General features: G+C 46.0%; 1 protein-coding gene across 1 annotated transcript in view; it reads right to left on the bottom strand.

Annotated features, from left to right (window-relative positions):
- Cds1 (CDP-diacylglycerol synthase 1) overlaps window positions 1–14,997 on the bottom strand; it is a 62,299-nt gene that overhangs the window by 4,717 nt on the left and 42,585 nt on the right. The window contains exons 7-12 of the mRNA XM_021163852.3: window positions 14,503–14,585; window positions 13,257–13,344; window positions 10,613–10,681; window positions 8,833–8,985; window positions 4,830–4,949; window positions 2,417–2,520 (exon numbers count right to left, since the gene is read on the bottom strand). Of these exons, the coding sequence (XP_021019511.1) occupies window positions 2,417–2,520; window positions 4,830–4,949; window positions 8,833–8,985; window positions 10,613–10,681; window positions 13,257–13,344; window positions 14,503–14,585 (617 nt within the window). The remainder of the gene's footprint in view (window positions 1–2,416; window positions 2,521–4,829; window positions 4,950–8,832; window positions 8,986–10,612; window positions 10,682–13,256; window positions 13,345–14,502; window positions 14,586–14,997) is intronic.

Raw genomic sequence — 14,997 nt, 5'->3', positions numbered from 1 at the left:
GTGTGTGTGTGTGTGTGTGAACAATGGTGAGCTCTAACTGGAAAGTCCCATGTGTGAACCATGGAGGGTTGGTAGCTCCCACTAAGAACAGGTAAGTAAAGGATTTATAATACAGACTTGTAAAATAGAATCTGAAGAACTGCCCTGTCACTCCCAGCTCCGAAGCAGTGGGATGAACACAGGCACAGTTTACTCTGAAACCCTTTGGCTTACACAGCAGCACAGGGCAGCTGTCCCATGGGTCACCTTCATGTCTCCAGGCAAGCTGGCAGGGACCTGTGTCAGGTGCCCCTCACAGCCAGAGGCTACTCAAATTATAGCCCAGCTCATCTTGCTGCTTTCCCTGGCACAGCTGGAGCAGCCTGCCCGCCTGCAGAGCGGGGAGCCATCCCAAGAAGCTATGCGACATGGAAAGTGACATCAGCAAGCACTTCCCGCTAGCTGGATTCAAATAGGTCAAGGATCTGCTTTCAGGGCAGGGGCGTGGCTCAGATGACCCCACTACTGACCGTACTGCTGGCTGCACAAGAGAGACTTCTTAAACAGAAGTGTAAATTAATACCGCAGAAACTTGCCGTCTTTTGAAAAATAAAGTCTATGTTTTGTCTTGGCTTGGTCTTGGGGTTTGGTTTTTTGTTGTTGTTGTTTTGGGTTTTTTGTTTGTTTGATTTTTTTAGGGATTTAACCATAAATTACTAAATATCAAAATCTATCAACAAGGAGATGCAAGGCAAAAGACAAAAAATGGTCAGTTGGGGCCATAAGAAAAAAAAAATAACCAGAAGAGAAAGACACTGCTAAAAATGAAGAGAAGGGAATGTTAAAAACAAAAAGATAGAGAAACAGGATATAAACCTGAGCGGGCTGGGAGGTAGATGGGGTTCAGTGACCAAGTGAGGAACAGCACAGAGCAGCTGCCATGGAAGGTTAATATGTTCCAGTGCAACCCGGAAGAAGGTGGGGATCTAAACATGATGCTCCTACTGGTGGGACAGGGAATGGCCTGTGGTCACTGCATGAGACCCCACAGCTCAGGTTCAGGTGAGAGCAAGCACCTGTGACTCAAATGACCAAGTTGAGCACTTAGAAGAACCGAGTGCCACAGACTCAGTTACACCTGAAGCTTGCAGGGGGACCATCACCTCTCTGTGGACACAGCACGTGCCAGAATTGACGTGGTAGGCCATGACGCAAGCTTCAAAAATTAACAGTTACAGCACAAAAGGCTTCTGTGAACCACACTGGAACTAAGGCAACAATCAGTAAGGGGAGAGGAACCACAGGGTCGCGATTTGTTTGGAAATCAATCAATATGTCTAAATAACCAATGTGCCAAAGAAGATCGTGGTGCGGGAACTGGAAATGTCCACACTGTTCTGTGCAGAGTGAGAGGAAAGGGTGCCGAGAGCAAGTCTGTAGTCTTGGATAAGAAGGCTGACCATCACAGCTTGGGCTTTATCTTAAAAAGCTAGAAAAGGAACAAATTAAACTTTAAAAGTGTAAACAGATGAAGAAAGGAGAGTGTGAATCAGGGAGGGAGGAGAGACATACCACACAGGGTAAGGAGTCTTTGTTATCTGAAAAGCTGGAGGAAGCTGGGGAATTGAAGTACGGCTCCACTGAAAGACTGACACAAATTCTCACACTGCTATGGATACATATTTTAATCGCATGTTTATGAATTCCTAAATATAAGTCTCTTTCTAAATGACTGATGAAAACATATTTTCCAAGACCTCCTGGGCCCCAGTGGAGACCATGGGCACCAAGTCACCAAGTCACGACTGCTGGCTGTCCCATGCTACGCTGCCATCGCAGGGCAGACCTGAAGCACTAATACTCAGTGCCAGCAGGCAACCACTCACCAAGCAGCCGCCTCCTCCTACCCCTCCCTCACATACAGCAAGAACCTCTCACCTGCTTCGTTTTTTTACCATGGCTCCTGAAACCATCCATATCAGTTGGTTTTACCCTCTGCAGACCCTCCCGTCCCTCCGCAGGAAGTGCTGAGGACAGGGTTTATCATCTGTTCTCTCTGTAGAACATCTTGTGCTGGATCACAGACACCTGATAGCTGGGCGGAATGATCTGCCCTCTCCTTAATGGCGGCCAGGGAGTGCCCACCCGTGAGAAATGCAAACTGCTCAGATATTCTGAACACAGCCTAAGGCACATTAACTGGGTCTTTTTATTGGGTCTTTTAATCGAGTTCTGCTGACAATTAAGGTGTAGACTAACCTTTAGGCTGCTCAAATGCTTTAAAAACAATGGAGACTGAGCCCTGCTATGTAGAGCTATGGTTCCATTTACCTTGACGTTATACACAACCACTGACAGAGGCAGTCAAACTAATGAACTCCCTCAAAAGGAGCCAGGCCATGGGGAGCTTTTGGTTCTGGTTTCAACAGAAACATACCTGATGAAGCTGGTGATGTACACATGCACGAACGTTGCCATCAAATACTGACAGTCAAACCTGTCCATTATCCCGCCATGTCCAGGAATCGTGTTTGCAAAATCCTGCAGAAACAGACAAATGTGCAGAGAAATCACCTATACCAAATTCTGTTGTAGTCATGGTTTCCGGTGTTATGCACCTTATAAGGAAAACAACCTTCCTATTCATTTTCCCAACAAATACAAATAAATTAGAATACAGCCAACGGATTGAAACGTTATTTTTTAAAATCTCCACTCACTGTTTAATGATTTCTGGAGTGGCCCACAGTGTTGAAATAACACCAAGTATTAATTAAGTCTAGCACTTTTCCTCATTAATGAAATTTTCAATAGCAGGTCTGTCAACTCCCCTTCTCTAACTTCCTGACCGCCTCTGCCCTGCAATGGCCGGGGCTGGGGGAGCCGCCCTGGAATCTCACATATGCTCAGGCACTTCTGATTTAGGCTTGTCCAAAGGGTCCTGCTCTGGAACATTCCAGTGATAAACTGTCTTTTTCTAGCACTGAGGTAAAGACCAAAGCAAAGCAGCCGGCTCACTGAGAACAGCCATCCACTAAATAGCCACAGAGGGGCAGGGCAATGGTGATAAGGCCTGAACCCCAGGGAAAAGAGGTGACTGGAGGCACACTGGGGCATCTAATGCACAAGACACAGCAGCAGTTGCCCCTTCAGACGTGAAAAGGAAACCTCTCCCTTCTGAGGGTGAGAACCCTCAGAGACTTTTATTAGAATGGCATTCTGAAACCTCTTCTCCATTTAAAACAGCTGCTGAGAAGCTGTGTGAATAATTTTTGCCAACTCATTTCCTCCCATCTCTGCTCACTGAGGCGTGAGGGAGCCACAGCAGCCTCATCCCACTCTTTAAGGCAGTCACCCATGGAGCCTCAGTTGTCACCACAGACTGGACTGCTTCCTGCCCTCCCCTCCAGGGAGGGTGCATCTGGAGGCCAGGACCTGGTGGGCTCAGAGGCGCCCTGTGTTCACTTACTTTCCCAGTCAGCCTAAGGCCTGTGTGGTCAGGTTTCCAAATACTGTGTTCTCAACCGTTCTCTAACACAGCTGTGTCCTTGCTCCCAATTTTGACAAGTCATCCCCTCCTTGCACTCAATAAGTGACCGCTCTTGCTCTAGACAAGTCACCCCTCATTGCACTTGCTTCAACTCTCTCCTTCAGGCTTCTCTGTAAGACTCATCCTCATCAGATCTCAGCCCACTGGCAATTCCTCAGAGCTACCTTCCCTGACCACATCCTTAACAGTCACGCTAGCCGTAATGAGCCAATTCCACCCTAACGTGGTTTAAGAGCAGAACACTGAGATGACATCACTTTAGGAAGGCCCAGATCTTCTAAAGCATAGGAACAACTGTGACTTTCTAGACCACAATCAGCCCACCAGATCCCACACAGATCCCACACAGATCCCACACAGATCCCACACAGATCCCACACAGATCCCACACAGATCCCACACAGATCCCACACAGATCCCACACAGATCCCACACAGATCCCACCAGATCCCACACAGATCCCACACAGATCCCACACAGATCCCACCAGATCCCACACAGATCCCACACAGATCCCACACAGATCCCACACAGATCCCACACAGATCCCACACAGATCCCACACAGATCCCACACAGATCCCACCAGATCCCACCAGATCCCACACAGATCCCACCAGATCCCACACAGATCCCACCCAGATCCCACACAGATCCCACCAGATCCCACACAGATCCCACACAGATCCCACCAGATCCCACACAGATCCCACACAGATCCCACACAGATCCCACACGCCAAATCTGTCCCACAAGCATGTCTAATCCACAAAGTTTTATTGAGATATTCATAGACATGTCTGTGGGGCAAGCTTCATGCAGCAGAGACAGAGAGGAAATGCTGGGGTGGAAGGATGTTCTTTACAGCCTGACATCACCAAGTCTGAACCCCACTAGCCAGCAGGGACGAGAGCTCCCCCCACCCCCCACCCCCACCCCCCACCCCCCACAAAAGCCCCTCTGCAGAGCCTTCAAGATACTGGGAAGTGCCAAGCTACAAGGATGTATGGACAGATTCCTAACATCTCCAATTGCAGGGCTGCAGTCACAGCAGCAATGGCAATGAGGGGACATTGCATTCCATTTCCAGAAGAGGCTAATACACTTCAAAACAAACAAATACGGCATAGCCAAACCTACCAAAAGGAGAATACACTCAAACCAGCCAGGCAGCTTGTCTGTGAGGTTAAAATAGATTTCAGGGATGGTGTGGCTTCCCAGGGGCTCATGGACCACACCCCAATGACAATATAGCTCCTAATTATGTGTATAACGATGTAGAGAAGAATGTCACAACATACCTTGATTTTGAATGCTCTTTTGAATCCACTGGCAAAGAAGCCTCCAAATGGGCCAATCAGTGACGCAAATGTTGAAAGGGCAATGCTGTGTATCTGGAAGGGGTACAAGCTCACAGTCTCCTGAGGAGGAAGAAGCAGAGAGGACCTGTTCGTTAACAGTACACTCACCCGTGCCTTGGAACCCAGGGACTTCAGCAGACATGGGAAGTCAAGGCAGGCCACGTTTTTGTTGACTTCTCAAGCTTTGAAGACCACGGGAGAAAACCCATCATCATGGCAGTCTCATGCTGGGCCCACTCCCTGCCCCACACCCACTGCCTCCCTGTCACACTGGGTACAGCTGTGGAATTCTAGCTCAGCTGATGGAAGGCCTACACTTGAGCTCACGCAAATGTTTGTTGCTCTTCTGGCCATAGTTCTTTGCTCTTATGGGACTTATTTTAATTTTATATTTTATATCAATTTAATTTCAAATGATAAAAATAATAAAAAGTTGTCTTTCTCAGCATTTTCAACAAATGGTGCTGGCACAACTGGTGGTTATCATGTAGAAGAATGTGAATAGATCCATTCCTATCTCCTTGTACTAAGGTCAAATCTAAGTGGATCAAGGAACTCCACATAAAACCAGAGACACTGGGCTGGAGAGATGGCTCAGCAGTTAAGAGCACTGACTGTTCTTCCGAAGGTCCCGAGTTCAATTCCCAGCAACCACATGGCTCACAACCATCCATAATGAGATCTGGCGCCCTCTTCTGGAGTGTCTGAAGACAGCTACAGTGTACTTACATATAATAAATAAATATTAAAAAAAACCAAAAAACAAAAAAACAGACACACTGAAACTTATAGAGAAAGTGGGGGAAAGCCTCGAAGATATGGGCACAGGGGAAAAAATCCTGAATAGAACAGCAATGGCTTGTGCTGTAAGATCGAGAGTTAACAAATGGGACCTCATGAAACTGCAAAGCTTCTGCAAGGCTAAAGACACCATCAATAAGACAAAAAGGCCACCAACAGATTGGGAAAGGATCTTTACCTATCCTAAATCAGATAGGGGACTAATATCCAATATATATAAAGAACTCAAGAAGGTGGACTCCAGAAAATCAAATAACCCCATTAAAAATGGGGCTCAGAGCTAAACAAAGAATTCTCACCTGAGGAATACCGAATGGCAGAGAAGCACCTGAAAAAATGTTCAGCATCCTTAATCATCAGAGAAATGCAAATCAAAACAATCCTGAGATTCCATCTCACACCAGTCAGAATAGCTAAGATCAAAAATTCAGGTGACAGCAGATGCTGGCGAGGATGTGGAGAAAGAGGAACACTCCTCCATTGTTGGTGGGATTGCAAGCTCTGGAAATCAGTCTGGCGGTTCCTCAGAAAATTGGACATAGTACTACCGGAGGATCCCGCAATACCTCTCCTGGGCATATATCCAGAAGATGTCCCAACTGGTAAGAAGGACACATGCTCCACTATGGTCATAGCAGCCTTATTTATAATAGCCAGAAGCTGGAAAGAACCCAGATGCCCCTCAACAGAGGAATGGATACAAAAAATGTGGTACATTTACACAATGGAGTACTACTCAGCTATTAAAAGGAATGAATTTATGAAATTCCTAGGCAAATGGTTGGACCTGGAGGGCATCATCCTGAGTGAGGTAACACAATCACAAAAGAACTCAAATGATATGTACTCACTGATAAGTGGATATTAGCCCAGAAACTTAGTATACCCGAGATATAAGATATAATTTGCAAAACACATGAAACTGAAGAAGAACGAAGACCAAAGTGTGGACACTTTGCCCCTTCTTAGAATTGGAAACAATCACCCCACCGATGGAAGGAGTTACAGAGACAAAAAGCTTAGAGCTGAGACAAAAGGATGGGCCATCTAGAGACTGTCATATCCAGGGATCCATCCCATAATTAGCCTCCAAACGGTGACACCATTGCATACACTAGCAAGCATTTGCTGAAAGGACCCTGATATAGCTGTCTCTTGTGAGACTAGGCCGGGACCTAGCAAACACAGAAGTGGATGCTCACAGTCAGCTATTGGATGGATCACAGGGTCCCCAGTGGAGGAACTAGAGAAAGTATCCAAGGAGCTAAAGAGATCTGCAACCCTGTAGGTGTAACAACATTATGAACTAACCAGTACCCCCGGAGCTCTTGACTCTAGCTGCATATGTATCAAAAGATGGCCTAGTCGGCCATCACTGGAAAGAGAGGCCCATTGGACATGCAAACTTTATATGCTCCAGTACAGAGGAATGCCAGGGCCAAAAAGTGGGAATGGGTGGGTAGGGGAGTGGGAGGGTATGGGAGACTTTTGGGATAGCATTGGAAATGTAATTGAGGAAAATATGTAATAAAAATATTTAAATTAAAAAAAAAAACTGCATGTTGCTAAGTATACAGGGCTTTACACAGTTTCAAAATAAAGATAAAAAAAAGTTGTCTTTCTCCCCAAAACTAAGTTGAAAGCTATGGAATCATGCAGAAATAAGTTTCTTAAAATACTATCAAGGGGCAGGGGGCTGGAGAGATGATGGCTCAGTGGTTAAGAGCACTGACTGCTCTTCCAGAGGTCTTGAGTTTAATTCCCAGCAACCACAGGGTGGTGGCTCACAACCATCTGTAATGGAATCTGATGCCCTCTTCTGGTGTGTCTGAAGACAGCTATAGTGTACTCATATACATGAAATAATATAATTAATTCTCTAAAAAAAATAGTATCAAGGGGTGGTGGTGTGAGCCTGTTATCCCAGCTCTCTAGAGGCTGACATGGGACTACCTTGGGTTGAAGGCTAGCCTGGGCTGCATGGTAAGACGCTGTCTCACAGGAAGCAAAACCTGTCAAATTGAGCATGGCTGATCACAGACAACATGGGGAAATCATCCAAACAGAGCATCTCGACCACACTGTTGAACTATAGCGCCCGTCTACCCCTCAAGCATCTCTGAATGAACTGAAAGCTGCACACAATCGAGGACTGTGGTCCAAGAAGGATGCTCGGCCCACACAGTTTCAGATCTGTTCTCAAAGCGACAGACAGCATCGCTCCAAACTGAAGCCTGGCTCCAGCCCAAGTCTTACAGCACACCGTAGTGTGCATGGATGCTGAGGGAGATGTCTGGGATCCGCATCAGTGAGCCCTCCTACACCAATCAGCAATGAAGAAAATGTCCCACAGAAAAGCTCACGGGACAATCTGATGTAGGCAACCCTTCAGCTGAGGTCTCCTCTTCCCACGACAGAACTAACTAACCCATTCCATTTCCCACTTTAACGATGCATCAACAGACAGAGGAGTTCCATCAGAGAGCATGCCAAACGTTCTGAGGAATGACACCTCAAAGATGCTTTAAATGGTGGCAGTGGGAAAACTCGTTTTTTAGGAGATTTGTATATTAGTAATGAACCCTAAAAATGCAGGGCTCTTTCAACTGATGAGTCTTAATTGAGATTTATACTAATTCGAATCATATCAGAAACATGGAAATCTTATTCAAATCACTTATTTGTAAAAATTTTTAAATTTATTTTTTAAATGGTTTTTTGTTTGTTTGTTTGTTTGTTTGTTTGTTTTTTTCCCTGAGACAGGGTTTCTCTGTCTCACCCTGGCTGTCCTGGAACTCACTTTGTAAACCAGGCTGGCCTCGAACTCAGAAATCCACCTGCTTCTGCCTCCCAAGTGTTGGGATTAAAGGCATATGCCACTACCGCCCAGCTATTTTTAAATGTTTTACAACACCTTGAAAACACAAACTAAATTGCTATCAGTATTTCAATCATTATGCAAATAAATTCCTAGTGTACAAACATACAATACCCTGGAACTTACCCGTTTGATGATGTTTAAGAAGATGATAAACATACAATCCACTTCTATCTTTTTTTTTAAAGAATCGGAATTTCACTTTTAAAGGCAGCTCAATAGGGAAGGACAGTTCTAGTCGTGTTAACGGGACATTTGTCTTACCCGGCTCAGCACGGCCTGTAGGAACGGAGGGAGGGAGTAATTCTGAAGCTGGAACAGTTCTGAGGGCTCACACTCTGTCACGAAGGAGTTGACATCGCTTCGGTATTCCACCGGGCACACAAAGTACTGGTACTTGGACAAGACATAGGCAGCCTGAAGAGCAAAGCAAGATCCATGAGACAATGCCCAGGTAAAAGGAAACCACAGGTCACAAAGGACAGAGCCAGGTGCCAGGATGTCTTGCATTAGCTTATGGCTACAGGTTTACAAAGTTAGAAGGTCAGGATGGACCCGGGAAAGGCCTTCACAGACCTTTAGAGAATGACATCTCCATTCAGCCTAAGAAGGGGAGGGGCTGATGCAGTCTTAAAAGAGCATCATAGGAGGTCTTCCCCTCCAGTGCATCTTCTCACTGCTCTGTGTGTGCACGACGAGTGCGTGTCCCAGCACAGCCCGGTAGAGGCAGTTTTCTCCTTCACCTTGTATGTGGACTCTGTGGATTAAAGTCTCCAAGATGTGCAAAGCAACTGCCCTCACCTGCAGAGCCATCTCATTAGCCCAAGACCTTACTTCTCAGAGTTCACATCGTAAGTCTTAACCGAGGCTAGGAAGACGCAGTATGTAAAGGAGTGGATTATAAAGATTCGGGGTATACAGAGGGCTTGCGGCACACAGGCTCATACTGATCTCATCAGCTGATACAAAGTCACTAAGCAAACGGTGCACAGCAGTGCAGGTGAGGTGCCACTCACTGTCCCTCACTAGCCCAGGGAGCCCAGGACAGTTTTTAAAGTTAGCTGTCTTCAGCCATCGAAACGGGAGATAAAAAACATCTTCTTGTACATTTAAGTTGTTTAACGAAAGGTTATCTTGGGTTCTCCTCCAGACACCCACTCCATGGCTCTGCTCAAGAGCAGCAGAAATTCAGATATGCTGCTAGGAACGGATAACTGCCTTGCCTCCAAACTAAGCCAGTTTCGTACCTGGCTGTATACTACGTTTAAATGGCTAGCTCTTTACTTCTTCCAGGGATGGCGCTCTCTGCACCCTACTTCTAAGTAACAAACTCTTATCGTATTCTTTAACTTGGTATCTTACTTTTGATGCATAAACCTTAGGATCTTCGGCGTGAATCAATGATTACTGATGTTCTACCTCAAACCTTGTCCCCCCCCCCCAATTTTACTAGAATCTTCATTGAGAATGAATTGTTTATAAACTAAATAGAGGGGTAGTTTCCCCATACAAGACAATGCCGAGTTTCCAGTTATTCATGTATTTATTGTCCCAAAGCTTTATGTTGTTGTGATTACACTGTGTTTGGATGTGATATTTTATATCAACTATATCAACTTTAGATCAACTTATATCACTTTTCTTGGACTAGACTCTGACAGGATCTTATAGCAGACACCCTGGTCTTCTGGCTCTAACAATCTTGTCGTCGCCCCCTTCAGTAATGTTCCCTGAGTCTAAGGTATGGGGGTCGAACTGTTAATATATTAGTGGGGTATCAGCCTGTCCTTATACCCACAGGTAAATGTGGCTCTCATCTCTCATCAAAGAAAGTTCTTTAGGCATCAGATGGGGGTGGGGGGTGGGGGAGAATCAGAGAAGACCATGCTAATCAAAACACAGAAATGACTGACAGTGGGTGCCTATTTAGTAAGTTCTAGTAAAATTATTACTAGCAACTCATGATTTTGTAGGTTTAGAAAAGCCTAAACTCTAACATGGGTTTTCAGACTATAGATATAATTAAAATCCTACTAAAACTCACAATGAATCCAAATATGACTGTGGAGAAGAAACCGCCAATGAATCCTTCCCAGGTCTTCTTAGGAGACAGCTACAGAGGCCGAACAAGATGGGGAGGGGTGTTAGTACACATGCAAACATGGGAACACAGGGGCCTCTACAAGGTTCCCCCAATGCCCTGTACCTCCCCCCCCCCCACACACACCCCTCTCCTGGTTTTTCGAGCAGGGTTTGTCTGACACAGAGCCCTGACTGTCTTGCTGGAACCCACTTTGTACTCTAGGCTGGTGTCGAATTCATAGAGACCTGTCTGCATCTGCCTCTCGAATGCTGGGAAGCCTTCCCTTTCCTCTTAATCCAACAATTGAAAGCTGCACTTGTGCACTGTGTGGGTCGTGATTTACCTAAGCAAGTGTCTTGAGAGGCACTTAACACACAGCAGACCGTCCTGTGTGTGATGGATTATGAATGTCTACTCATTTCTGTTATATGGCCTTAAGCCCTTTCTCCTTTTTGTCTTCCAGAGGGCTGTAAATTCAGTACTGAAATCCTTTTCTCATGACTGCATGCTCCTCATGGAGTAAGGTTGTTAAGTCATCCCGAGTACATGTCATCAGTGCTGCCCGGCTCCTGATCAAAGGACAGAAGGAACACAACAGGGCCCAGGCACTGGGACACTCCAGGTTATCTTGTTTTGGGCAGGTAGGTTAGGGGGACAGGGTCCCACAATGTAGCCCATTCTGGTCTAGAGTTTGCAACCCTCCTGCCTCAGCCTCTCAAGTACTAAGATTACAAACTGGTGCTTGCATGTTCAGCTCAGTCCTAATATGCAATATATATGAGATTTCCTTCCAAAATGAAATATTCAACAGCCCCAAATTAGCACACACACACACACACACACACACACCCCATGATCTACATGATCTACCTTTAGAGAGAAAGGAACATATTGTGCTTCTAAGAATAGACACTGGCTACGCTTCAGTCTGGCTCTTATTTCCCAGTCAACAAGACACTCAGGGAGAAAAATCTGGAGGTAAGTCGGGAACTTGGTAGTATAAGGAGAGGAGACTTGAGTCTGTGGTCCTAAATGCCCAGAGCTACCATAGAAAGGAAGAAGTAAAATGGCTGTGTCAGGGGGCCTGCAGGGACAGAGCTAACTCTCAGGGAAGGAATGGGTCACAGCCCAAGCTACCCGAGCTCCTTGTAGAGTTCTTAACCTTTAAGGTGAGACATCTCAAAGTTAGACGAGCTGGCAGCCTAACAAACCTGGTACCAATTCTGCCACAGAGAAGGTACCGACCCCCCTTCTCCTGGGATAATGCAGTGTCTGTATTCGTGGCGTCAAGTGGACTTAAAGAATCTGCTGCTGACCTAAGAAAGCTTCCAGCTGACTCACAGCAGGTCACCAGATAAGTGCTCACCCTCCGGGGCCTATCATATAAATAATCCTCCTTGGTGAAATCACTTGAAAGGTATTGAAAAGCGGCCACTGGGACTCCTGCATGGCTCGCAGTCTCCCTTGCGGTGGCGTTGCTGGTCTAGAGCTTGTGAGCATGCTCACTTGTTCTGGCGTAGTAGCTTCAGAAACATGTCCAAGATCCACCCCTTGCACACCAGCAGCCCCGCAGGCAGCTCGCAGGGCAGCTTGGCCTGGTTCTATGTGACTGCCCACAAGAGGAGAGCTGCGGTGCTCTGAGGGGAGGCCGCCCACCACTCCCCAGGGGCACTGCACTCCCTCACATTGCTCTGCAGCCTGAGGCTAATCCATTATCCAACAGTGGCCCCTGCTTCCTCCATAACTGCTTTCCTCTCAGCTGAGGAACACATTTGTGAGACTCCCATCGAACACTTTGCTCAGGATGGAAACTGACTCCTAAGAGAAGCCCCAACATAGAGAGAGCTCTTTAAAAACCCAAACCAGGAGATAGTGTTGCGCACCTTTTATCCCAGCACTCGGGAATCAGAGGCAGGTGGATCTACATGTTCAAGACCAGCCTAGTCTATAGAGTGAGTTCTAGGACAGCCAGGGCTACACAGAGAAACCCTATCTCTAAATAAATATAAATAAATAAAATGAATTGATTAAATCAGTACTAGGAAAAGCTTGGATTTTTCATAAGAACTTGTTTTTTTCCTGCCCCCCCAATAAAATCTGAATAATTTAATTCATGTCCTTGCCTCCGCTGTCCATACACAGAACCAAGCCCAAGGCGAAGGGGAAGGGGCTGTCCAGATCAGATGCCTCCCGCCCTCTCTTAAGCTGTTGCTATTTGCTTTAGCCTCTCTAGTCTTATTTTTAAATGACCTTGGCTGTCTCTGTGCACACAGATGTGTGCCTTGCTCTGGCAGGAAGTTTAATGAAGGAAGGGACAGCAGAGAGAGCCAAGGCTGGCTGTGGGTAGGGCTGCTGGGGATGAGAAAGCAGCAGGAGGATGAGGTGAGCGGTGACTTGAAGGAGCAGAGGGCAATGGAGCGCGGCTCCCATGGAGGGCCCAACTGCACACATGACAGCAAACTCAGAGGAACTCTGGGAAGGTATCTCATGCCCTACTCGAGCTGCTGTGTGCAAATCAGGTGTGCGAGTGTGCCAAGGGGTGAACTGTCCCAGGGCCTCAGCTCTAAGACTACGGGAGGGGCTCCTTCCTGACATTTCCCATTACCTTAATTAGAGGAGTTCTTCCAAAAAAAAATCCAAAAAGGTAAGCTGTGATGTCATTGCAGATGACGCTTGATATGGGAACAAGGAACCTTTAAAACATTAGCAGAGAGAGGTGCGCACGGTTAGACAGCAGACACTTATCTGGTTTATAGCTCAGAATGAACCCGCATGGCAACTCTTTAGATCACACAGTGGACAGAGCAGTGGACAGAGCAGAGCACAGTAACAGAAACAGAAAATACCAAAAAGAGCTGGCTCATTTAGCCAGGGAATAGCACAAAGTCTATCACTAAACTAAGACACTAAAGATCGCAGCTAAGGAACATACTGAATAGCCAATTGCTATAGCGAAATGCAAAACAAGCCACTTGTGCAGGCAGAGAATAAAGTGGTAAGTTTATCCCAAGCTCTTATTGCAAACTCTCCTCCAGGAAAACTATGAATTTTAATTCTTTCTATCTTAGCCTATGACTCTGTCAAACTCTGATAATTCTGCAGAACCTATTTATATAAGAAACACTCCTCCCTCAATCGAAAGGTTTTATATGACATCTGTCCGAAAACTGGAATGTAAATGTTTACACAGACACATGCACATTCAGAGGGCACAACCTATCCTGGCAAAATTCCACTTAGCCACAAAAGTTTCTAGTTGGTGACATTAGGGGGGATGGGTGGGTGGGTGGGGAAGCGGGGCTGGTTTTCATTGCTCATATGCAGGTGCACAGAACCTCTTTAAGCCTTCTCCCCATTCCAGCTCACATCTCATTATGAAGTTGGATAACTTTTAATTAATAAAAATGCTTTCTGAACCTGCAAAGCCCAGGGCTGAGGAGCTCACAGCTCTGCCCAAGCAACCAGCTAGAAGCCCGTTCGTTCCCACCCAGCAGTAGCCTGGAGAAAAGTCGTGCTTTCTGAAAGCCACCATCACATGTTTTTTACAATCTGTGTAAATATCATCCATCCTTTAAAAAAAAAAAAAGGCAATATTGGGATTGGTTAGCATCTGAAAATGTAACTGGGCTTTGAGAAAGACTTTTTGCATTTTATTTAGAACTAAATGATTCCAGTCGTTAATGAAGCGTTTTGTGCTCAGTTGTCAAAGAGTAAGTGAAATTCAGTAATTTTACTGGGACGTACCAAGTGGCCCCGTTGTAGTGGAAACTGGGAAGCTACTGCCCGGTGTTAGGGGTCTAAAAGGCAGGACATAAAAACAGAACGCAGCATAACACAGCATAGTCCCTTACCATATCATGCCTTCAAACAGATTTTGGATGACAAGATGTGACTGAGTGACGGTTATCAGTAAAGTGACGTGCGTCCATGCGAACTGTTAATAGCCCAACAACACAAGGGTTAGCAACGCAGCTTGTCGGACGGCCAAGGAGCAAGAACAGTTTTGAAACACACATTTTCTGCCACGACTTCTGATGGGAATTTGTAAGATAAGGTCATACAAGCAAAATGAGTGCAGTTAGTGCATTATATCCCTCAGACTGCCTGCTAGAACCCTGAAAGCACGGAATCACTGAGCAAGCCACCGTAATTTATAGGTAAATATGGAACGCTAGTGCCTCTGAGATATACTATTATGTTTTGAAAACACAGAGTGGATCACTCCACGGAGCTAACTGAGAAGCCACAGATGCTGTGGAGAGCGAGCGGTGCTGGAGGCTGATGCTCCAGGTAACCCCTGAGGGAACTGTCTTCCCTGGGTTTACTATGACAACCTCTCTGTGCAA

Source organism: Mus caroli, unplaced genomic scaffold, assembly GCF_978045245.1.
Source record: "Mus caroli unplaced genomic scaffold, Mus_caroli_1 scaffold_4, whole genome shotgun sequence".
Lineage (NCBI taxonomy): Eukaryota > Metazoa > Chordata > Mammalia > Rodentia > Muridae > Mus > Mus caroli.
The sequence above is the reverse complement of the archived record's forward strand: the minus strand, read 5'-3'. Positions and strand labels throughout refer to the sequence as shown.